This window comes from Hyperolius riggenbachi, chromosome 3 (assembly GCF_040937935.1).
Source record: "Hyperolius riggenbachi isolate aHypRig1 chromosome 3, aHypRig1.pri, whole genome shotgun sequence".
Classification (NCBI taxonomy): domain Eukaryota; kingdom Metazoa; phylum Chordata; class Amphibia; order Anura; family Hyperoliidae; genus Hyperolius; species Hyperolius riggenbachi.
This window is the reverse complement of record NC_090648.1, coordinates 263,478,921-263,504,036: the sequence shown is the minus strand read 5'-3', so window position 1 is coordinate 263,504,036 and position 25,116 is coordinate 263,478,921. Positions and strand designations below refer to the sequence as shown.

General features: G+C 44.9%; 1 protein-coding gene and 1 long non-coding RNA gene across 3 annotated transcripts in view; one reads left to right on the top strand and one right to left on the bottom strand.

Moving 5' to 3' along the window:
* The window catches only part of LOC137563609 (uncharacterized), a 37,949-nt gene extending 19,668 nt beyond the window's left edge, over positions 1-18,281 (bottom strand). Inside the window, exons 1-2 of the long non-coding RNA XR_011030387.1 lie at positions 18,246-18,281; positions 18,085-18,156 (exon numbers count right to left, since the gene is read on the bottom strand). This is a non-coding gene — a long non-coding RNA (uncharacterized lncRNA). The remainder of the gene's footprint in view (positions 1-18,084; positions 18,157-18,245) is intronic.
* Positions 1-25,116, top strand: part of COG5 (component of oligomeric golgi complex 5) — a 497,428-nt gene that overhangs the window by 342,318 nt on the left and 129,994 nt on the right. For both annotated transcript variants that reach the window (XM_068276282.1, XM_068276283.1), the window contains one exon: positions 24,171-24,252. In XM_068276282.1, coding sequence (XP_068132383.1) covers positions 24,171-24,252 — 82 coding nt within the window. The remainder of the gene's footprint in view (positions 1-24,170; positions 24,253-25,116) is intronic.

The following is a 25,116-nucleotide window of genomic DNA, read 5'->3' as shown; positions in this document are numbered from 1 at the left end:
TTATCGATAAAACGTTTAATAAAGCTATAACACCTTAGTGAATTCAAAATTAGATTTTACTCATGAGGTAAATTATCAAACGTTCGGTAAAGTGTTTGATAAAGCTTAGTGAATGTCTATAGCCACAGTAATATCTCACTTTATTGAAACTGGTAAAAGCCAGGCAGCTGACATGTTTCAGACACGCAGGTCCCTAAACATTTCAGCCGCGCGGACGTGAGCTTCACATCCGCAGCGGCAGGTGCTAGAGCCGCAGGGACGCATTAGTCACGTCCCTGCAGTTTGAGGGGGGTCTGCAGGCGATTCTGCGGGCAGATGCCCGTGATCGCGCTGTTGTTGCTAGCAGGGGGGATTGGCTGCAGGGGACATAAGTCCCCTGTGCCAATCCAAGCATGTCAGCCGTGAATAAACACTGTTTTTGTTCAAAAACAGTGTTTATTCTGTAAATGGAGCTGCCGCGCCGTGTTCGTGATCTCCCGCCGTGATTTCCGCCAGTTTCCGCCGCCCGATCGTTACATTGATGAATGGAAACAATGTTTCCATTCATAATCTCCCCACCGCCACTGTGATCGGAGGCTTCCGATGGAAGCCTACGTCACTTCCCTGGTTACAATGTAGTGATACATTGTATCCCAATTAGCGTACATTGGGCTTGATTCACAAAGCCGTGCTAACTGTTAGCACGCTTGTGATAAGCCCCTTATCACGCCTAAACTCCGTTTAGGCGTGATAAGTTCTGATCACGCGCAAAGTCCTGCGCGCAATGTTTTGCGCACACACAGTACAGCGCGCAGCACGGTGCAACGAAGTGCCCATTCACTTCTATGCGACACTTCGCGCACACCGCACTGTGCACGCGCAAAGTTTTGCACGCTGGACTTTGCGCGCAATGTGATTCACAAAACGGTGCTACCCTACTTAGCACCCTGCTTATCACGCCCAAAGGTGCTAAGTAGGTTAGCACGGCTTTGTGAATCAAGCCCATTGTAGCTAATGGGATTTTTGCTCAGTAGGCCAAATAAAATGTGTGGATTTTAATTATGGTAGCATTAATTATTTTAAAACTGTAATGGCTGAAAACTAAAAAAAAATAATGAATTTTTTCCCATTTTTTTACTATCCCCCCTTATTATACATTTAAAATAAAATAATTCTTAAAATAATTTACCACCCAAAGAAAGCCTAATTGGTGGTGGAAAAAGCAAGGTATAGATCATTTCGCTGTGAGAAGTAAGATTAACGTTATTGGGAAATGAAAGGGAGAAGCTCTGACAGGTGAAAATTCCTCTCGTCCATAAGGTGAAAAATCCCAGCGGGCTGAAATGGTTAATCATAGCGCAATATTTTAACCTCTTTAAGACTGTATCATGCAGATGGGCATGGACGCGAAGGCTCCCCCAGGATCGCCTAACGTGATCGGCATAACGTTTCCGGCGTTATGTTTACGAACGGCATAAAGTCCTGGGGGCGTGTTTTGCAGGAGATCATGTCTGCTTGAATGACAGAACTATGCTGTGTCATCAGTCTCCCAGCGGCGATCGGCGCTAGTAGACTATTATTTGCATAGTACAATGCTGCTATCCAAGGCAGCACTGTACTAGGGACAGCTGTCCCCTTGAGTGGCAAGACAGCGATCCGCTGTCATAGGCTGAAGCCTATGACAGCCGATTGCACTGATTAGCTGCTTTGGATTAAAAAATTATAACAAAAAATAGGCATATTAAAAAATAAGAAAAATATTGACACAAAAAAATTAACATTGGGGAGCAATCAAAGCCCACCAACAGAGAGCTCTGTTGATGGGCAGAAAAGGAGGGGGGGGGGGGGGGAAATCACTTGAGTGTTGAGTTGTATGGCCCTGCAGTGAGACCTTGAAGCTGCAGTGGCCCAGTTAGAAAAAAAATGGCCTGGTCTTTAGGGGGGTTTAAGCCTGTGGTCCTTAAGTGGTTGATAATGTGAGATATACTGTTGCTATAGACATTGTGCGGAAACTTTGTTTCCTTTTGCTCTAATGGAAAAGAAGGCTAAACATCTAATAGTGCTCCACTAACAACCTCTTCCGCTGCCTTTTCTTGTTGCAGTAGAGACGACTCACATGATGATTTTGCTAAGTCATTCAGCAGCCTAAAATATTATAGTTCATTTAAATAATATGGGGTGCTTGCTAGCTCATTTGGAATTGAAATACTACTGAATCCAAAATGGTAATGTATCCTTTTGGAAGTTTACAAAAAACACATTCCATGCCAGCTGTTTCCTTTGAAAAAATCATGGCAGAAATATGGAGTCTATCAATGCTGTTTTTTAAAACGTTGGCGACTCTCTACAGTATATGTCTAGTTAATATTATGAGTTCAGTACATACAGGGACGTGGGTCATACCAGGATCATTCTTCACAAAAAAAAAAAAAAAAAAGGTCCATACAGCATACAAAAAACATTAGTACACTCCAAAATTGTGTGCCTATCTCTGTACCCAAATATTATTGCTTAGCGGCCAAACAGCTCTGTGTATCTACAGTACTTTATCTAACTAGACATACATACACAGACACGATTTACCGGTAGTGCACACGTTCCTGACACACAGCATGCGCGGCAGGGTCTGTTTTAGCATGAACTTTGGCAGCACCAACATAATATAACCCGAAGGGAAAACACAGCAGTTTTCCCTGGTGCTTTATATTGCAACAAGCAGGAACGCTTTATACATTATAAACAGTAACATGGCGCCCACTGGGCAGCCCCGGTCACATCGGCTCCCTTCCAGTTTTGTGTTTCTTTTAGTCTCAGTCTAGTTCTTAGTTTTGTTTTTAGTCTTTAGTTTAGATTTAGTGTCGGATAGTTAGATACTCACTCACAGACAGCCCGGATCACAACTGCGAATCCTGCAGCCTCTCTCACCGCTACGACCAACGGCCTCCAACGTGCCTAGTCGCTGTGCGGCCTGCAGTCAGTTCCGCCGCTCCGACTCCAGCCAGCTCCACCGAAGTCTGCCACCCGGAATCCCAGCTGGCTATCCCCGCGGCTCCTACGAACTGCTTCCTCTGCCGAAACGAAACCGAACCTCCCACGTGGCCCCGGCCTCCATCTCCGGACCTGCTGCTCCACCTAGTCTGCACACCCGGAATTTGTGCTGGTTATCCCCGTGGCTCCTGCTACAAACCGCCACTCTGCCGAAACTGAACCGGACCTCCCACGTGGCCCAGGCCTCCATCTCTGTGACGCTGCTGCCGCCGCCTCAGGCCCCAGTGTTAACGGCTATTCTGTGTGCCTCCAACTCCATGTGAAAACCCAGCCTGCTTCAAGCTCTGATCCAGACTCTCCTCTGCGCACAGATTCCGCCTCCTACACTGCAGCCCCGTTCCTGCCTCTCTGCGGCGCCGACCCAGCCTCTTCATCTCTGCTACACACCTAAAAGGGCTCAAGCTACTCCGGTAAGCAAGCTTTACCTGACACCCCAGCACCCTCGCTTGCACCCTTGCTCTCCCTATCTGCACACTGGGATCCGAACTCTGTGCCCTAGCACCCTTGCCTGCCATCCCGGGACGTTGGATCCTCAGGGGGGGCCCCACCTGCTCTGTACTCCTTGCTGCACCTGCTTTTCCAGCTGCCTGCCACAGTGAGTATACTCTGCCTGTTACCTGTGCCCCATCTGCTCTGCACACCTTGCTGGTCCTGCTTTACCCATCTGCTCTGTACACCTTGCTGGTCCTGCTTTACTAGCTGCCTGCCACAGTGACCACGGACTCTGACTGCTATTGCCTGTTACCTGCACGTGCCCCATCTGCTCTGCACACCTCGCTTGCCCTGCTTTACCAGCTGCCCGCCACAGTGACCTTTTGCCTGTTACATGACTGTTTTTGCCTGTTACCTGACTGTTATTGCCTGTTACTTGCACATGCCATCCTATTGCTCCATATACCATAGCAGCTCCATGGCTCTGAAGCGGCCGCACTCCCCAAGCACGTCGCGCATCACCACGCACACCAGAGAGGAACTCCTGCTATGGGAGGCCTGCAGTGCTGCGTCCCACGCATCCCTGGGGGACACAGTCTGGGCACACATCGGGCTACTTACCAGGAGAGCTAGGTGGGCCAGCAGGACATATCGCCCCAGGGGCAAGAGAGCAGGAGTACAAGTGAAGCTTAAAAGGAAGGGCCTGCGTTCACCCATCCCAGCCATTCTCCTGGCTAACGTCTGCTCCCTCCCAAACAAGCTTGATGAACTACTCATACTACTAGGACGCAATCGTTCAATGGGCGCAAACACCCCAGTCCTTTGCTTCACTGAGACGTGGCTAAATGACACCATCCCGGACAACTCCCTGCAGCTGCCTGGCTTCAACCTCTTCCGTGCAGACCGTGCCAGCGCACTCTCCGGGAAACAGACGGGGGGGCATCTGCTTCTATATCAAGGCCTCCTGGTGCACGAACACGTCCATCATGGACAGACACTGCTCCCCAGACATCGAGCTCCTACTCATAAACTGCAAACCTCAATATTCACCAAGAGAATTCCCCTCCTACGTTCTTGTAGGAGTATATACCCCCCCCCCCCCAGTGCCAACACCAAGATCGCTCAGCATACACTCAGTGACACCATCTCGCGGTGGGAGACATCCCTCCCAGACTCCCTCTTCATCGTCTGCGGGGACTTCAACAGCGCGAACCTCCACACGGAGTTGCCTGGCTACAAACAGCACATTACTTGCCCCACCAGGAATCAGAACACCCTGGACCATTGCTACATGGTCCTCAAGGATGCGTACAAACCTATTCGACAGGCTCCCCTAGGGAACTCTGACCACTGCCTAATCCATCTAATTCCCACCTACAGAAGGCACCTTGAATCATCCAAGCCAGTCCTCAGGACTGTGAGAAAGTGGACAGAAGAAGCTAAGCTACAACTACAGGCCTGCTTCGAATGCACCGACTGGGCGACCCTCGAGACAGCCTGCCTGGAGGAATGGTCAGAGAACGTCATCTCCTACATCAGCTTCTGCGAGGAGCTGTGCATCCCCACAAAAACCTTCAGGGTCTACCCTAACAACAAGCCCTGGTTTAACAGCAAGTTACGCCGGCTCCGTAAAATCAAGGAAGAAGCGCATAAGTCCGGAACACCAGAGGAGTTCAAGGCAGCCAGATACACCCTCAAGGCGCGAACTTAGCACCGCAAAGAGGGCCTACTCCAACAAGCTGGGGCTCCGCCTACGCTCAAACAACACACGGGAAGTCTGGCAAGGTCTTAGGGCAGCCACAAATTTCAAACCCTCTCCACAACATGCACCCCCGAGCCTCGAACTAGCAGAAAAAATCAACGAATTCTACTGCAGGTTTGAACATCAACCAACCCATGTAGGAGACCCGAGGGCCACCCATTGGCCAACCCCCACCTCTCCTAGTACCGGCAGTGCCATCCCAGAACCAGCAGTAGTCCAGGTGTCTGAAGCACTCAGACACCTCCGGAAACTAAATCCTAGGAAAGCCTCTGGCCCAGACGGCGTGTCATCTATGTGCCTGAGATCCTGCGCTAGCCAGCTAGCCCCCGTGCTGACCTCCATTTTTCAGAAATCCCTGTCGGCTGGCAAGGTACCCTCCTGCCTTAAAAGGTCCACCATTATACCAGTACCCAAACAACAGGTGTTACGGATCTCAACAACTACAGACCCGTGGCCCTTACCTCAACTGTCATGAAGATCCTTGAAAAACTGGTCCTCACCCATCTGAAAAACTCCACCAACACTCTCCTAGATCCACTTCAATTTGCATACAGGGCAAACGGGTCCATAGAGGATGCCATCAACATCAGCCTGGCATACATTATGGAACATCTGGACAGACCCAACACCTACGCCAGGATCTTCTTCCTAGACTTTAGCTCTGCTTTCAATACGATCTGCCCGAACATCCTGTACAACAACTTAGCGCAACTTGGGCTTGACGGAAATCTCTGCACCTGGATCAAGGACTTCCTCACAAACAGGACGCAACAGGTTAAACTTGGCAGCTGCCTCTCCCAAATGAGGACCACAAATACTGGCGCCTCCCAAGGCTGTGTACTGTCTCCAGTCCTGTTTTCCCTGTATACAAACAGATGTACCTCAACGGCTGACTGCGTTAAGGTAATTCAATTTGCGGATGACACCACCATCCTTGGTCTCATCAGTGGAGGGGACGAATGCACCTACCGCAGTGAGATTGAGCGAATCTGCAACTGGTGTAAGGACAACATGCTTGCCTAAACGCTGCAAAGACCGTCGAGTTGGTTATCGACTTCAGGAAAAGTTCCCCCCCCCCCCCTCAGCCCGGTATTCATCGAAGGCACTGAAGTTACCAGAGTATCAAGTGTTCGGTTTCTAGGCACCACCGTCACCAACGACCTGAGATGGAGTGAAAACACCACTAAATGCCAAAAGAAGGCGCAGCAACGGCTGTTCTTCCTAAGACAACTCAGGAAGTTTGGTATGCGGCAGGAGCTGCTGTCTAGCTTCTACACTGCCACCATCGAGTCAATCCTGTGTTCATCCATCATTTGGTATGGGGGAGCCACCACGAGTGACAGGTACAGACTACAAAGAGTAATCAATGCAGCGGAAAGAATCATTGGTTCACCCCTGCCACCTCTGGACCTCCTCCACGCATCCAGACTGAGAACAAGGGCTTACAGGATCACGAATGACCTGCACCATCCCTTCAGCCGCATGTGGTCAGACCATCGCTACAGGGCTATTTCCACCAAAACCTCCAGGCACAGGAACTCTTTTTTTCCCCCAAGCAGTGTGCCTTCTGAACTCAAGTCACACATACAGGAAAACTAAATAGCACATCTGTGACCCAGGCCTAAATTAAGGTCCGTACACACGCCGGACTTTAGGCAACGACGAGTCCGTCGTTGCCTCCCGCTGGGTGGGCGTGCCAGCGACAGTCCGGCGTGTGTACGCTCTGTCGTCAGACTGATACGGCTGTTTCTGAGTGATCCGCCCGGCGGATCGCTCAGAAACAGCCGTATCAGTCTGACGACAGAGCGTACACACGCCGGACTGTCGCTGGCACGCCCACCCAGCGGGAGGCAACGACGGACCCGTCGTTGCCTAAAGTCCGGCGTGTGTACGGACCTTTAATGTTTACCTATTCTGTGGTTACTGCATGTAGCGTGCACTACAATACCTAAATTCCCTTGTCTGCACATGTATTTTGCACTACCTGGTTTTATCTTTTTTTATGTCTTTGTCTGTTCATCATTGCATGTTTTTTGCACTACTATGCTTCTAATGGTTTTGTACTATGCTTTATGCCGATGTGTACCACAAACAATTCCGAGGGTGGCAACTGCTGCACTTGGCGAAATAAATCGGATTCTGATCTGATTGAATGAACTTTCATGTTATCATGCATGGTTCACACAATGTTCGGTACTGACCGCAGCGCACATATTGTGAATGAGCCCCTTTTATAAACAAACTTGAGTTTTCATATTTAAATCAGTATACTAGAGATTTGATCATGGGGCAAAGAACAAACCAAGAATTGGCATACAGTGAAGATTGTGGTTTAACCCTCCTGGCGGTTTGTCAAAATCCGCCAGGGGGCAGCAAATACGTTTAAAAAAAAAAAAAAATTTCCATGTAGCGAGACGAGGTCTCGCTACATGATAGCCGCTCCCCTCCGATCGCCGCCGGCGATCGGAGATCAGGAGATCCCGCGTCACCATGGCGACGGGGCGGTATGACGTCACCGACGTCATCGACGTTGTGACGTCAAAGGGGACTCCGATCTGCCCCACAGCGCTGCCTGGCACTGATTGGCCAGGCAGCGCACGGGGTCTGGGGGGGGGGCGCGTATAGCGGCGGATCGGTGGGTAGCGGCGGCGATCGGGCACTGCACGCAGCTAGCAAAGTGCTAGCTGCGTGCAGCAAAAAAAAAATTATGTTGAATCGCCGCATCCTTGCGGCAGATGGGTGATTTATTACAGTGTAATAGCCCTACAAAGATTCCGGGCTCGCAGGGCTTTACTTCTAGAAGAGGCAGAGCTTTAGGTTTTAGCTCTGCCTCCTCCGCAGTCGATCTCTGCTGATCGCCGCCTCTCCCCGCCCCTCTCAGTCTTTTTTCACTGAGAGGGGCGGAGAGGAGGCGAAGACTGATTGCCAAAAGGCAGAGCTACAGCCTATAGGACAGCACAATCTGCGACCTGCAAAGTCGTGGAACTTTGCAGGTCGCTTTCTCTATATTAAATTACTCATTTGCCACGGGGATGCGGTGATTTCACTTAGACATTAACTCTTAAAAGGATGATATGAGCAAATCAGGGAAGAAAAGAGATTTCAGAGTCTCTTTAAAGTGAACCTAAAGCCAAACAAAAAAAAAATGAAATGAACTCACCTGGGGCTTCCCTCAGCCCCCTGCAGCCGATCGGTGCCCTCGCAGCTCCGCTCCGATGCCTCTGCACCCGCCGGCGAACACTTCCGGCTTGGCCGTCACCAGCCGACAGGCATGGGAACGTGAGTGATTGTTCGCGTTCCCAGCCTGTATATCGCCCCCTATGCTGCTATTGCGGCCAGGAGGCCAAATTCTGCATATTTTTAAGTAGCTTTTTGTGTTCTTTGCTGATGAAATGTAACCAATGATGTGGTCCCACCACACACCAAAAGAAATCCACAGATCTGACTTCTCAATTGCTTAAGATTCTCTATCTGGAACAAACTTCTATTAGCTATTAGCACCATTCTTTGATAATCCTGACTTCCCTCAAGAAAAGGCTATTCATGTGATGGTCATACTCTCTCACTGTGGTTTTAAGTGGTCCCAATGGTTTGCTGCCATAGTAGCAGTGTTTGTCACAGGGGTCGAGTCCTGCGTGAATGCGGGTAGACGAATTCCACTTATTTTTCTTGAGCGTGGACCCCGTCCACCCTAGCAGGACTCGTACTTCTCCCCAGTTAGTTCCTGGTCAGGAGCAGCAGTCATGTGACACTGCTCAGTCACATGACCGCTCGGCGCTACTTCCTGCTTCCTCCCCTCCTCTCTAAAATGCGGGCAGCAGCGTAATGACATACAGGGGCAGCACGTCTATGCTTTGGGCCCGCCAAGCACCAGTCAGCTGCAGCCCCAGAGAGAAAGACTGACTGACTCACAGTTTTAGCGGCAGCGCTGTTTGTTTTTATAGATTTGATTTCCTTTCTTTTCTGAGCACCCGGCCACTTTGCTCCTGCTCGCTCGCCTCAGGCTCAGCAGAGTTGAGCACCAAGTAGTAGCCTACTGTGGGTTGCTACTGTTGGTAGCAAGTTGTTGCTGGCTGGCAGTGTAGTCTGCCATTCTGCTTGTCAGTGCCAGATATTACCTGTTATTGACATCTAGTCTGCCATTCTGCCTGCTAGTTCTGGATATTGCCTGTTATTGACCTCTAGTCTGCCATTCTGCCTGCCAGTGCCAGATATTGCCTGATATTGACCTCAGTCTGCCACTCTGCCTGCCAGTGTCAGATATTGCCTGATGTTGACCTCTAGTCTGCCTGTACCAGTGCCAGATATATTGCCTGATAATTGTCCTCTAGTCTGCCTGTACCAGTGCCAGATATATTGCCTGATAATTGGCCTCTAGTCTGTCTGCGCCACTGCCAGATATATTGCCTGATATTGACCTCTAGTCTGCCTGCAAGTGCCAGATATATTGCCTGAAAATTGACCTCCAGTCTGCCTGTACCACTGCCAGATTACATGTATTTTGGGTGATATGTGTATTTTGGGTGATCTGCTGCCAGATTACTCCTATTTTTGGGAACTGGTTCCAGATTATGTGTATGTTGGGAAAACTGCTGCTGCCAGATTATGTCTATTTTGGGGGAACATTTGCCATATTATCTGTATTTTGGAGGAACTTCTGCCCGATTACGTGTGTTTTTGGTGAAATGCTGTCAGATTACATCTATTTTTGGGGGATACACTACGGCAGAGCTCAAACTTCCCCAGCAGACCCCACTGCTAAAGTCATGTATATTTGGCCACACCCATGACCACGCCCACATTCTGATGCGTGACCACACCCATTTTTCGGCGCAGCGCAGGGGTTTTCCAGGTGAGTCCACTCACCTTTTTTCCCCAGGATTAAACCACTGGTTTGTCAGCTGTCACAATTTCTGCATGTGGCCACAGAGCACTACAAGCAGTAGTGTCTTTCCTCTTCCGGGACTTTGGGTTGTGGCTGCCCCTAATGCTGGGAATACACGGGTCAGTTCTGGCGCTCGATTCTGCGCCGGATCGTTTTGCCCACTTGATTCTCTTATCTTCGGCTCATTTTTCTTTTTTCAATTCACTTCAATGACAAATCGAGCAGCAAAATGATTGAACGGTGATTGGACATGTCGGAAATGATCTATCTAACCATCTTATCAGCTCAGAATCGAGCCATGTATTCCCAGCATAAGCCAAATAGTCCCAATCTTCCCCTGTAGTCAACCTTGGGGTCATCCTAATTCACTCATAATTTGGAACAATTGATTGCTGAGCTGGAAAGTGAATGTGAAATTAAGTCAAAAGTGTTGAGAGTAATGTTTTTGCACATTATTATTGAACTGTTTTGCACAGTATTATGAATAGCCATTTTATGCTAAGCTTTTTTTATTTAAAGTTCACATGTCCTCTAATTAAATTGTCTGCATACATTTTAGTAAAGGAAAATAAATAACGTTTTGAGAGTGTATTATTTTAAATATTAATGCCCTTGCAAAGATAGTCCAGCAGATAGCCTGACAGTATATACCACCAATTAAACCTTTAATCCATTCACCATGAATGAGCTTCATACTTGGTGAGCAAGAAGAATGATTCTCAGAATATAATCAGATTCACTCTTATCCTTTCATTGCTGAGGATTAATGGAACAGTATACTGTATAGTGTAAATCTTTTCAGCAGTTTTGTAGTCTGCAGTACAGATTGTTTTACATTGTCCTATAACTGTGCAATAAAATGTAAACGTATATATTGTTATTATCTTACATTATTTTACTCTGTACACTCTATCAGAGCATTTCAGGCATCACTTTTATATGGGCCTCAAGTGGCAAACGTTGTGTTTAAATTTAAACTCTGCCATACCCACACTGTTTATTTTCCTTGTTTTTTTGCGGGGAGGGGGGGTTGTTGTTGAAGTCAAGTCAATTATCAGGTGCCAGTAAGAATTTCAGTAAGCAGTGGACCTAGTCATACTAAGCTTAGAGCATTGCTAACGGGTCAGTTGCTGATGTCAGGAAGCACATTTACTTACAAAAGACTTTTATCCAAAGTTAACACTAGCAGTTATTAGAGGTGGCACACATCTGATCACATGAAGTTGTTTGTAAGCATCTCACTGTCAGTTGAAGTACAGCTACCACATATAGGGTTATATTCACAAAGGGACAGTACAGATAACGCGTGCAGATAGCACAAGTGCTACACTGTCATCCAATCATTAAAGCGGAATATAACCCTGCATTTCAACTTTGCTCTAAAATATTATTTACAGCATATTATATGCAAAAAGCATTTTTTTTTACTAGACCAGCATTGGAAGGGTTAAACACAGGCGTTTCAAGTTCCGTGGAGAGATATGCAGAAGTTCAGATTGTTACATTCTATGTATCTATTGATAAACAGTTACACACTCTTTGGCAGTCTTCCAAGCTCCTTCTCAGTCAGAGAGATGAGTCATTCAACACTTAGATACATTTCTGTAAACAAAATGTATCTCTTTTCAGCTTCGGATGCGTCTGCAGAAATCTAAAGGAACTTTAAAGCCCTGTGTAACCCTTCCAATGCTGGTCTAGTAAAAAAAAAAAAATGCTGGTTGCATATAATATACTGTAAATAATGTTTTAGAGCAAAGTTGAAATGCAGGGTTATATTCCGCTTTAAGAACACTGTTGATGGACTGTGATTCCTATACTTCCTATCCTGTTAGTTCAGTCTTCCTCTAATTCAGAGCTGAGAGGCTAGAACATAGAAATCACAAATCCAAATGTATATGAGTTTAGCTGCAACAAGATCACGCAGAGCTGGTATATTGAAATCTAGCTCCTGGCAGAAAGAAGTCTGCAAGCAGGCCATAGATTTCAATAGCCTGCTTCTGGAACAGGGGTGTTCTGAAACGTTTTCATTAGAGGCCTAGCCATTCATTTTTATCAACAGTAACCATAATACCTTGATCTAAATACACTGGCCAGATTTGCTACAAGGTAAGTATTACACAGGTAACAGTAACATCCACAAAGTAAATCATTTCTGCTGTTAAAATAAATATTTGAAGTAATATTTTGACTCATTTAGTCAAAGGTCCTTAAAGGGAACCTAAAGTGAGAGGCATATAGAGGCTGACATATTTCTTAATTTTAAACAAATCCCGTTGCCTGGCTGCCCTGTGGATCCTCTGTCTCTAATACTTTTAGACATAGGCCCCGAACAAGCATGATAGACCAGAGGTTTCTGACAAAAATCTGAGGTTTCTGACAAAAGTTTAGCTTGCATGCTTGTTTTCAGATGTGTGAATCAGACACTACTGATGCCAGAAAGATCAGCAGGACACTAGACAACTGATATTCTTAAAATGAAATAAATATAGCAGCCTCCATATACCTCTCACTTCAGGTTCCCTTTAAGTCTCTCTCAGCATTTCACAACAGCATCTATGCATTCATCACCACATCTCACAAACTCCTCTGAAACTATTATCATCCTTGGAATAGAACTGCACATCAGTTAACATGCCTAAAATATTATCTGGCAGCTAAGTGACTCCCAGCAAGAACTCCAATAACACAACCCTCAAAATCCACCAACTGTAGTACAGTGGTTTGCAAAAGTATTCGGCCCCCTTGAAGTTTTCCACATTTTGTCACATTACAGCCACAAACATGAATCAATTTTATTGGAATTCCACGTGAAAGACCAATACAAAGTGGTGTACACGTCAGAAGTGGAACGGAAATCATACATGATTCCAAACATTTTTTACAAATAAATAACTGCAAAAGGGGGGGGGGGGGTGCGTAATTATTCAGCCCCCTTTGGTCTGAGTGCAGTCAGTTGCCCATAGACATTGCTTGATAAGTGCTAATGTCTAAATAGAGTGCATTTGTGTGTAATCTAATGTCAGTAAAAATACAGCTGCTCTGTGACGGCCTCAGAGGTTGACTAAGAGAATATTGGGAGCAACAACACCATGACGTCCAAAGAACACGTAGTTGCGCACTGCACAAAGTGGGCCTTTATGGAAGAGTGGCAAGAAGAAAGCCATTGTTAACAGAAAAGCATAAGAAGTCCCGTTTGCAGTTTGCCACAAGCCATGTGAGGGGCACAGCAAACATGTGGAAGAAGGTGCTCTGGTCAGATGAGACCAAAATGGAACTTTTTGGCCAAAATGCAAACCGCTATGTGTGGCAGAAAACGAACACTGCACATCACTCTGGACACACCATCCCCACTGTCAAATATGGTGGTGGCAGCATCATGCTCTGGGGGTGTTTCTCTTCAGCAGGGACAGGGAAGCTGTTCAGAATTGATGGGAAGTTGAATGGAGCCAAATACAGGGCAATCTTGGAAGAAAACCTCTTGGAGTCTGCAAAAGACTTGAGACTGGGGCGGAGGTTCACCTTCCAGCAGGACAAGGACCCTAAACATAAAGCCAGGGCAACCATGGAATGGTTTAAAACAATACATATCCATGTGTTAGAATGGCCCAGTCAAAGTCCAGATCTAAATCCAATCGGGAATCTGTGGCAAGATCTAAAAACTGCTGTTCACAAACGCTGTCCATCTAATCTGACTGAGCTGGAGCTGTTTTGCAATGAAGAATGGGCAAGGATTATAGTCTCTAGATGTGCAAAGCTGTTAGAGACATAACCTAAAAGACTCGCAGCTGTAATTGCAGCAAAAGGTGGTTCTACAAAGTATTGACTCAGGGGGCTGAATAATTACGCACACCCCACTTTGCAGTTATTATTTTTTTTTTTTTAATGTTTGGAATCATGTGGACACCACTTTGTATTGGTCTTTCACGTGGAATTCCAATAAAATTGTTTCATGTTTGTGGCAGTAATATGACAAAATGTGGAAAACTTCAAGGGGGCCGAATACTTTTGCAAACCACTGTAGATGCACATACTGGAATGATCTGAGAATTCTTTTACCTCCTCAATGTGTATCAACCACTCACTTACATGTATCACAGACTTACAGCATTTGTGGGTGAAAAAATTGACTTATGTAGAGGAAGGCTGGTGGTACATCCCATAGTAGAGTGAAAACTAGCCATACACTATTGAACCATGGCCACGATCAACATTACAACCAAGATTCCGTGTCGATTACTGCAAAAACAGCTTATACTGATGACAGGATGTCGCCCTGCGGGACAATCATGGGTCAACCGCAGTGCCATGGGTAACCACAATTTCTACCCGCTTCGACATTTTTGTCAAATCCAACATCTAATTTGGCAAAAAATATTGTTTTGTGTATGGCTATTAAGGTGTGAAATTTAGAAGTAGTTTTAGCTTGCAAGGTAAGCAGAAACTGTTAATACATCGCCAAAGTTCTATTGATGGACCACTAACTAAGCATTTTAACAGGGTTTCTGCACTACATTGAAGCTGTTGACAAGCTTCACTAATGAGACTTGTCTCAATAGGAGTACGGCCATTTTAGCTATGTGTTTCCACTCAACTTGAACTAAGTACAGTTTTTAAATTCTGCCTTCACAAATGCATGTTCAAACTGGAATCTGAATTAGTAATAGTGATGTGCAAAAAAAAAAAAAAAACCACATGCAATTCTCAATTGACCCAGGAAAGGAGAGATGAATTAATACCTGGTACACATCATGCAATTTCCAATTAGATAGATTGGTCGATAGATAATTGCTGACTGATCCGATCATTTTTCTGATCGATTTTCTGATCACTTATATGCAAATCGATCAGGAAAACAATCGGAAATCAGATCGGACCTGTCAGAAATTATCTATTCGACCCATCTATCTGACGGGAAATTGCATGGTGTATACCAGGCTTAAAGAGGCACTTAAGCCTAACTTTTTTTTGCAAAACTGACAGTTTGTTAAATAGAGGAGGCTGATAAAAGACTTCAGTTTTTAGTTTTTTTTTTTCTTATGGAGTCCTCCTTGTCCCACTAATCCTCCCTGACAGCCAGCCCTGTGGGCGCCTGACGGCGAATGACCCAGGAATGTAAACAGATAAATCTTCCCTTCACTCGCTGGGTCCTACTGCCGCCGGCACCGCTGCCTATACTGCGCTGTGCGAGTGCCTGATTATGACAAACGTGCGCGTACAAGATCGTCACCGAAAAGATGTGGCGGCTGATGTTACTTCCTCGCTCTGTGCTCTGCTGTCTGAGGAATGCGAAACTCAGCCGGCCACTAAATCAAGTGTCAGCGCAAGCTCCGGGGACAGCTCTTTGTAGACACTCTGCTCGTGCACTTCAATAGGCAAGGCAGTGCACAAGCGAGCGTATCTAGGAGACAGGAAACAAAGGAAGCTGACAAGTGCTGGCTGACCAGGAAATAGTTCCGGCCAGCAGCGCCATTTTGGATAAATTATAGATATTCACCCTGCCGATAACACAGAAACTAAAGGCTCCACAGCGGCGATAACCATGCGAAATTGCAGGGCTGGGACACAGCAGTAAGGTAATATCTTCGTATTGAACATGGCTTTTGGCTTAAGGTTCACTTTAAGACATGTCAATTGACTATCTGGCAGCAATAGCTTTTCTTTAGCCTGTGTTTTTTCTTTCTTTCTTTTTCTCTTTGCTAACTAGACAAGACAAACAACATTTACAGTGGAGGAAATAATTATTTGACCCCTCACTGATTTTGTAAGTTTGTCCAATGACAAAGAAATGAAAAGTCTCAGAACAGTATCATTTCATTGGTAGGTTTATTTTAACAGTGGCAGATAGCACATCAAAAGGAAAATCGAAAAAATAACCTTAAATAAAAGATAGCAACTGATTTGCATTTCATTGAGTGAAATAAGTTTTTGAACCCCTACCAACCATTAAGAGTTCTGGCTCCCACAGAGTGGTTAGACACTTCTACTCAATTAGTCACCCTCATTAAGGACACCTGTCTTAACTAGTCACCTGTATAAAAGACACCTGTCCACAGAATCAATCAATCAAGCAGACTCCAAACTCTCCAACATGGGAAAGACCAAAGAGCTGTCCAAGGATGTCAGAGGCAAAATTGTAGACCTGCACAAGGCTGGAATGGGCTACAAAACCATTAGCAAGAAGCTGGGAGAGAAGGTGACAACTGTTGGTGCGATTGTTCGAAAATGGAAGGAGCACAAAATGACCATCAATCGATCTCGCTCTGGGGCTCCACGCAAGATCTCACCTCGTGGGGTGTCAATGGTTCTGAGAAAGGTGAAAAAGCATCCTAGAACTACACGGGAGGAGTTAGTGAATGACCTCAAATTAGCAGGGACCACAGTCACCAAGAAAACCATTGGAAACACATTACACCGCAATGGATTAAAATCCTGCAGGGCTCGCAAGGTCCCCCTGCTCAAGAAGGCACATGTGCAGGCCCGTCTGAAGTTTGCCAATGAACACCTGAATGATTCTGTGAGTGACTGGGAGAAGGTGCTGTGGTCTGATGAGACCAAAATAGAGCTCTTTGGCATTAACTCAACTCGCTGTGTTTGGAGGAAGAAAAATGCTGCCTACGACCCCCAAAACACCATCCCCACCGTCAAGCATGGGGGTGGAAACATTTTGCTTTGGGGGTGTTTTTCTGCTAAGGGCACAGGACAACTTAATCGCATTAACGGGAAAATGGACGGAGCCATGTATCGTGAAATCCTGAACGACAACCTCCTTCACTCTGCCAGGAAACTGAAAATGGGTCGTGGATGGGTGTTCCAGCACGACAATGACCCAAAACACACAGCAAAGGCAACAAAGGAGTGGCTCAAGAAGAAGCACATTAAGGTCATGGAGTGGCCTAGTCAGTCTCCGGACCTTAATCCAATAGAAAACCTATGGAGGGAGCTCAAGCTCAGAGTTGCACAGAGACAGCCTCGAAACCTTAGGGATTTAGAGATGATCTGCAAAGAGGAGTGGACCAACATTCCTCCTAAAATGTGTGCAAACTTGGTCATCAATTACAAGAAACGTTTGACCTCTGTGCTTGCAAACAAGGGTTTTTCCACTAAGTATTAAGTCTTTTATTGTTAGAGGGTTCAAAAACTTATTTCACTCAATGAAATGCAAATCAGTTGCTATCTTTTATGTAAGGTTATTTTTTCGATTTTCCTTTTGATGTGCTATCTGCCACTGTTAAAATAAACCTACCATTGAAATTATACTGTTCTGAGACTTTTCATTTCTTTGTCATTGGACAAACTTACAAAATCAGTGAGGGGTCAAATAATTATTTCCTCCACTGTATATTGTGCTTTTTTCCTGGCGTACTGAAAGTGTTTGAGCTGCAGCCACTAGGGCGCAATCTATAGGCAGGGGCAGTATTAGGAAGTCTAGCCCAAGGACTCCTTATTGAATAGGTGCTGGTTTATTGAACAGGAAGAGCTGAGATTGGAACCAACGTTGCCTGTGTCAGAGACAGAGCCCTTAACCATTACACTATCTGGCCACTACTAAAAGACGTGTCTCCAGATTCACGTTTGTATTTTGCGGATAGCATTGTGCTGTGTTATACATATTTGTGGTGTTATACACATTTGATATGTATTTATTATGGCTGCATGTGCAGTGTTGTTGCTGTATTTAGACTAATTATGTTTTCTGATGTGACACTCATGATAACTACACACTATGCACATTTTCTTTTAAGCAGATTAGATGTTAAACTTGATATAAACACCAAATCTAACAAAGATCTCTGAAGAACACCTGTGTTTTGAGGCCGGCTGCAGTGCTACATGAGCAACATTCTCATTGCTTTGTACTGCATCTTGCTGTACACAGCTATTGCTGGCAGTGGCATAGTCAATATTAGTCAAGATTTCTCTTTAAAATGCATCTAATATCTACAGTTCAAAGTGGTAGAGAAAGATATCAATTATTTACCTGATCTACCACTTTATTGTTTGTTTGCCTATCCAGATGTTTTCCAGATGTTTTCATCCTAGTGCTTTCGATCTACAAATAAAAAAAATGTACAGCTGATTTTACCAAAAGATAACAATGTCCCTTTAAGATTCCTATGAACAATAAGTCTGGCAGGTTACCGTATTCAGTGTTTGGCAGAAAAAGAGCTGTTGCTATGACAACAGAATTTACACTTTGATTAAACCCACCAGCTCATGTTAGTCATTTAATTTTTGTGTGAAACTGTTGAACTAGTGCTGCTAGTGGTGTTGGGTCACTAAATGCTGTTTAAAAATTTCATTGAACATAGTAATCACTGCAAAGATGTAAACAAATGTGATTTATGTGATTCGTTGCTATATACAGGCAGCTGAAATGTGTTTTAGAAGTCTTAGTTAATCACTTTCTGTGCTATAATTAGCTTGTCACACCTTTTTAAAGCTGAGGTTGTGCATTAACAATAATATACTATTTTTACCTCTACTCCTAGGGCCAAATCATGATATGTTTTATTTTTCTGAAGACATGGAAATTGTGTTTTCTTCCTATGCTGTTAAGATGTGGCAAGATCAGCCATTGCAGACAGAAAATAATAATGTACAACAGCATCCCTGTGAATGCATTAGTTATATTGCCATCCTTTACCTGTCAAAACCCAAGATATTCAAACAAATGTTGCCTGTAAGTCCCTAGTGCATGTGTTCAAGATATTCATAGCATCCCTTATTCTGTGTTCTTAAAGTGGTAGAACACTCTAATTCAGATGTGGAGGGTTGCCTGCATAGAAGTTGAAGCTCTTTTTTTGGCTTCCTATATAATGCTGGACATACACAAAGAGACTTTTCAGCAGATTTACTGCCCGATCGATTTTCCGATCGTTTTTCTGATTGGTTTCCTTTCACTTCTATGAGAAATTGATAAGAAAAATGATCGAAAATCAGATTGGACCTGGCGGAAATTATCTATTGAGCCATCTGTCTGACAAAAAAATCTCATGGTGTATTGACTGCGTAAGACAGACTATCAGACCACATAGTTATAGTGGACATGGCAATGCAGAAAAGGCTTATGGTTGTGGCGATAGGGGAGTCTGTTATCAGGGGTACCAGGAATTGCCTCCACTGGATAGTTAATGTAGCCCTCAGCTGTCTTGGTCATCTCAGGAACCAATAGTATAATACAGTACATGATAAGTAAAGAATCCTTAAGAACTAGTTTAGAAGACGTAGCTATAAGGATATCCAAAATCTTCTTCTCTGGATTTCTTCCTTTTCTGATTGCAACATAGGCATGGCAGCAGTAACTGATAGCAGGGAAAATTATAAAAAAAATATGTACATTTATTTAAAAAAAAAAAAATGTACAAAAAAATTAAACATTGGGGGAGCGATCAGACCCCTCCAACGGAAAGCTCTGTTGGTGGGGAGAAAAGGGGGGGAATCACTTGTGTGCTGAGTTGTGCGGCCCTGCAGCGAGGCCTTAAAGCTGCAGTGGCCCATTTAGTAAAAAATGGCCTGGTCACAAGGGAGGTTTAACACTGCGGTCCTCAAGTGGTTAATTAGCCTGATCCGGAAGCGATTAAGGGTAGGGCGTAGAGCAGTGTTATCCAAATTTTATAGGCCAAGGGCCATATCGCTGTTGAGAATACTAGTAGGCCAACCTGGCAAAATGAACCACAATTTTTGCTGATTGCTCCTAGGTACACTGTTCCTATACATTTGTCAAAAGATCATTTGCACCAAAAACAAACCATATTTTGTGTGCAGTTAGTATGTACTCTTTAGTATGCAAGCATACTTCTGCTGGTACAATGGAAGCTCCTAATGAGTGACTGCTGCTGGCTCAGTGGTGGCTGATAACAAAGCAACTGCGGCTGTTATTCAATGGCTGTTGCTACTGCTGTTGGCATAGTGATGGCTGCTTATGAATGGTTGCTGCTGCTGACATAGTGGTGGCTGCTAGTGAGTGACTGCTACTGATGCTGGCATAGTGGCAGCTGCTGGAAAGTGGCCGTTACTGGTGCAGGCATAGTTGTGACTGTTGGTGAGTGTCTGTTCCTGCTGCTGGCACAATTGAGGCTTCAGGTGAGTGACTGTTACTGCTGGTGAGTGCTTGCTACTGCTGCTAGCATAGTGGCAGCTGATGGTGAGTGGCTGTTACTGCAGCTGACATAGTGGCAGCTGCTAGTCAGTGGCTGCTACTGCTGCTGGCATTGTGGTGGCTGTTAGTTAGTGGCTTTTACTGCTGTTGGCATAGTGGCGACTGCTAATAAGTGGCTGCTGCTGGCATAATGGTGGCTGCTGCTTACATAGTGACAGATGCTGATCAGCAGCAGCTCTTGGCACAGTTGTGGCTACTTCTTACACAGTAGTGTCACACTGGTGGCTGCTGCTGACTTAGTGGTGGATGCTGCACAGTACTGTCACAGTGATGACACGGTGGCTTCTGGTTTAGTGGTGGATGCTGCTGGCACAGTAGCATCTCAGTGGTAGCAGCTGCTGACGCATTGGTGGCTGCTGGCTTAGTGGAGGATGCTGCTGGCTCAGTGTCTCAGTGGTGGCTACTCGTTTAGTGGTGGATGCTGCTGGCACAGTAGTGTCTCAGTGGTAGCAGCTGCTGGCTTAGTGGTGAATGCTGCTGGCACAGTATTGTCACAGTGGTGGCAGCTGCTGACACTTTGGTGACACAATGAGGGCTGCTGGCTTAGAAGTGGATGCTGCTAGGGAATACCAACAAGAGAATTATGCTGACTACATGCAAGATTAATTGCTTGTTTCAACCAAAACCAGACACAAATATCCCTTCACCACTGAGCAGCGTGATGAAACATTTGTACATCGGGCATATTTTCCTAATTCTGATATAGTAATCAAACTATCATTTTTCAGATCATTCATTGTTAAATGGGGCTTTAAACTTTGACTTCTGTATATGGAGAGAACTTTAATACTACATGCAGATAGTGACCTGGCCACAGTTCAGATCTGGGAATCTAGAACTGCCCGGTGAGAGCTCGTCACTTAGTCAATTTGGCACTTGGGATTTCACGCCCTCTGTTGTACTTCCACAGATGATGATGATGATGATGATACAGAGTAAATCAGATGAGTATCCAGTTTATTTAGAAAGAGATTTGGGGATTTCGTGCTATGCTGTTCTTTGATCTTATGACCCCTCTCTGCTGGAAATCCTGCTTAAAACATTTTAGGATGCATTTGCAACAAAATCTGAAATCTCTTTAATCTTCACACATAACAAGTGGTGCAATGTGAAGCTGTTTAGTAGGGTCAGTACTTTATTTCAAAATAATGAGGATGTTTTCTACTAACAGTGACAGTACATGTAGTTGGTAGTTTGCTGTACATGGAATAGTATAACTGTTGCACTAGGTAGATGTTGACTGTTGTACATTGAGGTATGGAGATTAATGTGAAAGAAGGGTTGCAAAAGGCAGTTGACCGAAGACGGCAGAGTATAAATCCAGTGCTGCTTATAATGGATCTCCATCAGTTCATACAAAGTTCCCAGTCGTTCAAGTCTAATTGAATACACAAAACATTGCCACTTTCTGAGACAAAAATTGTTTTGTAACTAAACTGTCATTCAAGGGCGTAGCAATAGTCATAGCAGCCATAGCAGCTGCTATGGGGCCCTGGAGCAGAGGGGGCCCAGTGGGTACTTAATGTATTCACCATTACCTTTCTTGTGTTTCTCCACCATCTGACTTTGCCTCAGTGCCATGGACGATGTGCAATACTGATTGCATGAGAATGTAAATTGCCCAATAAAGTCATATCCATGGGGTAGGGACAGCTGGCATTGCTCAAGAGTGCCTATATCTGAGGGCCCCACAAACATTTTGCTATGGGGCCTGATGATCTCTAGCTACGCCACTGCTGTCATTTCATGCATCTAAACAAGCATGTACAAAGTTGGCGTTGCAATGGTTTTATTACAGTGTTTCTCTTTGGCTGGTTGCTGAGATAATCACTGCCTTGGAGCTGGCTGATGATTGGCTTGGCAGTGGCTGTGGAGTGACCAGGTAATGGGTCTGACCTGGCTGTTACTTGGATTAGTGATTGGCTGCCTCACTGACCCAAGTCCTGCTCCCTCTGTGATGCCACTAAGCTTTCAAACAAATCAAATATCCCATTATGCCAAGACATTCTCTCACGAGCAGTACTGATTTAGTCAAGAAGCTCTTGCTACATGACGATTATCTGAATAGACATGTTACTAAATAGACCTTTATATTTTCACTCAACTACACAGCGTACACTTTGGAGACCACTTGAAGTATATATGTTGTTATACAGGAGACTGTGCTGTTAGCAAGCGATGCTCAGGTGTTGCTGACAAACAGGTTAAAATGCACCCGAGGTGAGAGTAATATGGAGGCTTGCCATACTTGTTTCTATTTAAAGAGAACCTGTACTGAGTAAAAATATTTAAAATAAACACATGAGGTAACTTCAAATGAACATTACATAGTTACCTTGCCATCAGTTCCTCTCAGAAGCTCACCATTTTCTTCTGACAATAATCCCATCCAGTTCTGACAATATTTTGTCAGATCTGAAATATATCAGTTGCTGTCAGTAAAATATCAGTTGCTGTCAGTTATAGCTGAGAGGAAAACGGATGTACCAGGTAATGTCCATGTTTCCCTATGGCTCAAGTGGACGATGTTACAGTTTAACTGTGTGCTGACCAGAAAGCTGTTATGGGTAATGGCTATTTTCAAAATGGAGGACGGAAAATTCCCTTGATCATAGTAAACAAATAGGACGCGGGACAGGAGAAAGACAACGAGGAGTAGACTACACGGAAGGTAAGTATGACTTGTGGATGCTTATTTTGACTTTTATTTTCAGTACAGGTTTTCTTTAAATTATACTAGCTGCTCTGCACTCCTGTTCATATTCTGGCATCAGTAGTGTTAGAGTCACAGCCCTGAAATATGCATGTGCCTAATCCAGTCAGACTTGAGTCAGAGCACCTGCATGCTTGTTCAGGGTCTATACTTTAGACTACTTTCCCACCAAGACGTTGCGTTTTAGGGGACGTTATGGTCGCATAACGTGCCCCTAACGCAACGCATGGTGGTGTTGAAGTTGGACGTCAGATTGAGCTGCGTTATGCAGCTCTCAAAGCAGCCGCTCCAGGTTAGTGATAGGAAGTCCGGATCTTCTTAAGGATTCGGATAATTTGAATTGGATCATTGAAAAGATCCGGATCTTTGAACCGAATCATTTGAATCATTTTACTAGGGAAGCAGACTGGGTGAAATGACTAGCAGGACAGGAATTTCCCTGCACTGTACATTCTGTATGTTCTTGTTTCTTCCAGACAGACATCCACTGTGAACCGAATCTTTCATTGTGATGATCTGGATGAATCGACTCACAAAAAAGATCCGGATCAAATGAACGATTCGTTCATGATCCGGACAACACTGCAGTCCCACCATGAGTCACCACAGTGCAGTGAATATTAATTAGCCATGTGGCTGGCCGTGGAGGAGAAGGGGAGACCTCCTCCTCCAACATTACTGAGCATGTGCAAACAATCTAACGTGGCTTCGCCCAGTATAACGTACAGCATGCAGCACTTTGTTTAAACGTAGAGACACAGGATCAGCAGGACAGATGGGCAACTTGCATTGAGCTTCACCCTGCCTTTTTTCTTAAATCTACCAGCAGCATGGCAACATGCACTCGTCTAATGTAGGCTTTTCCATCTTCATATCAAATTCCTTGCTTTCCTCACCTCTTTTAGCCTTGAATTTTCAGTCTCTTCTGAAATCCCTCTTACAGCCCCAAACATATCCAGGCACCATTTAAGTCACACTCTCATCTACCCTTGCTTTTCTCCTCCTTGACATATCCTCTAAATTTGGGCCTGTAACCTCACCAGACTAGCTTCCACTACACTCCTCTGCACTGCATCCTCACCAATCTCACAGCATTCCTCTGATTAAAGTGTTCTTTGTGTGAGAAGTGAAAAAAAAAAAAAAGTTGTTGTTACAATAATAGTATTTTTATTTTACTTTCATTTTCTTTCAGGATGGACAGTCTGATATTTTGTACACATTCTGGAACTCCATTACCTGTATACTGTCCTCACAGTTTGAGAAAGCTACAAACTGTAAGTATGGATTAAATCTCTTATAAAATACACCAGTTGAGATATATTAGTATTATCATAAAAATCCCCCCCACCCTCTATCTGTGCTATATAAGTATAGCAATCCAAGAAAAGGCCCAAGCAGGTGGTTTTGGCACTCAACTCCCGAGCAATGAAACTAGGCGCTACCATAGCAGTACTGTTATATTGCCCAGGGCACATAAGGGTCATTTGGGGTTCTGACAATCGCTGGACCCTGAATTACATATCTCTTCGAGTTGCAAAGACTTGGAGAGGGAATATTATTTAACGCCGCCGGGGATTTGAGCAACAGCAAGGCGAGCAGTCATTTGGCTCATCCGGTGCCCAGCTCACCGGCGGTGTACATGTACATAAGCAGAAAAGGTATAGGCACTTCCCCAAAAAATGCTGTAGATTGAGAATGTGCTCAAAGATAAGTAAATCTTCGACGACAAGCCACCTTATATTTGGCTTTAAAGCAGCATTCGTTATCCCAGGCACACTTGCAAGGAAATCTTACACACTGGCAAGATTAGGTAGGATGGCAGTCTACCTGCATCAACTGGTTCCTTCACAAGCAGAAATTTCAAAGAGGATGGGTATTTGCACATGTAAAGCTGAGTGCCAAGAAAACAGTAATTGATCAAGGAAACTTGGTGCAGCAGACGAAAGATACATTATGCTTACTTCCATTCATATTTGGATGTCTAATGGCACCATCAGTTCACACCTGGCAGAAACCAGTGGACACTTGAACAAGCATCTACAGTCTGGAAGAGTCTGGTCAAAAATAGACTTTTGGGAATAGCCTGCAGTCAAAAACACTTTTGGAAACAAGGTCAGGCAACTTCTCTGTGCACAGAC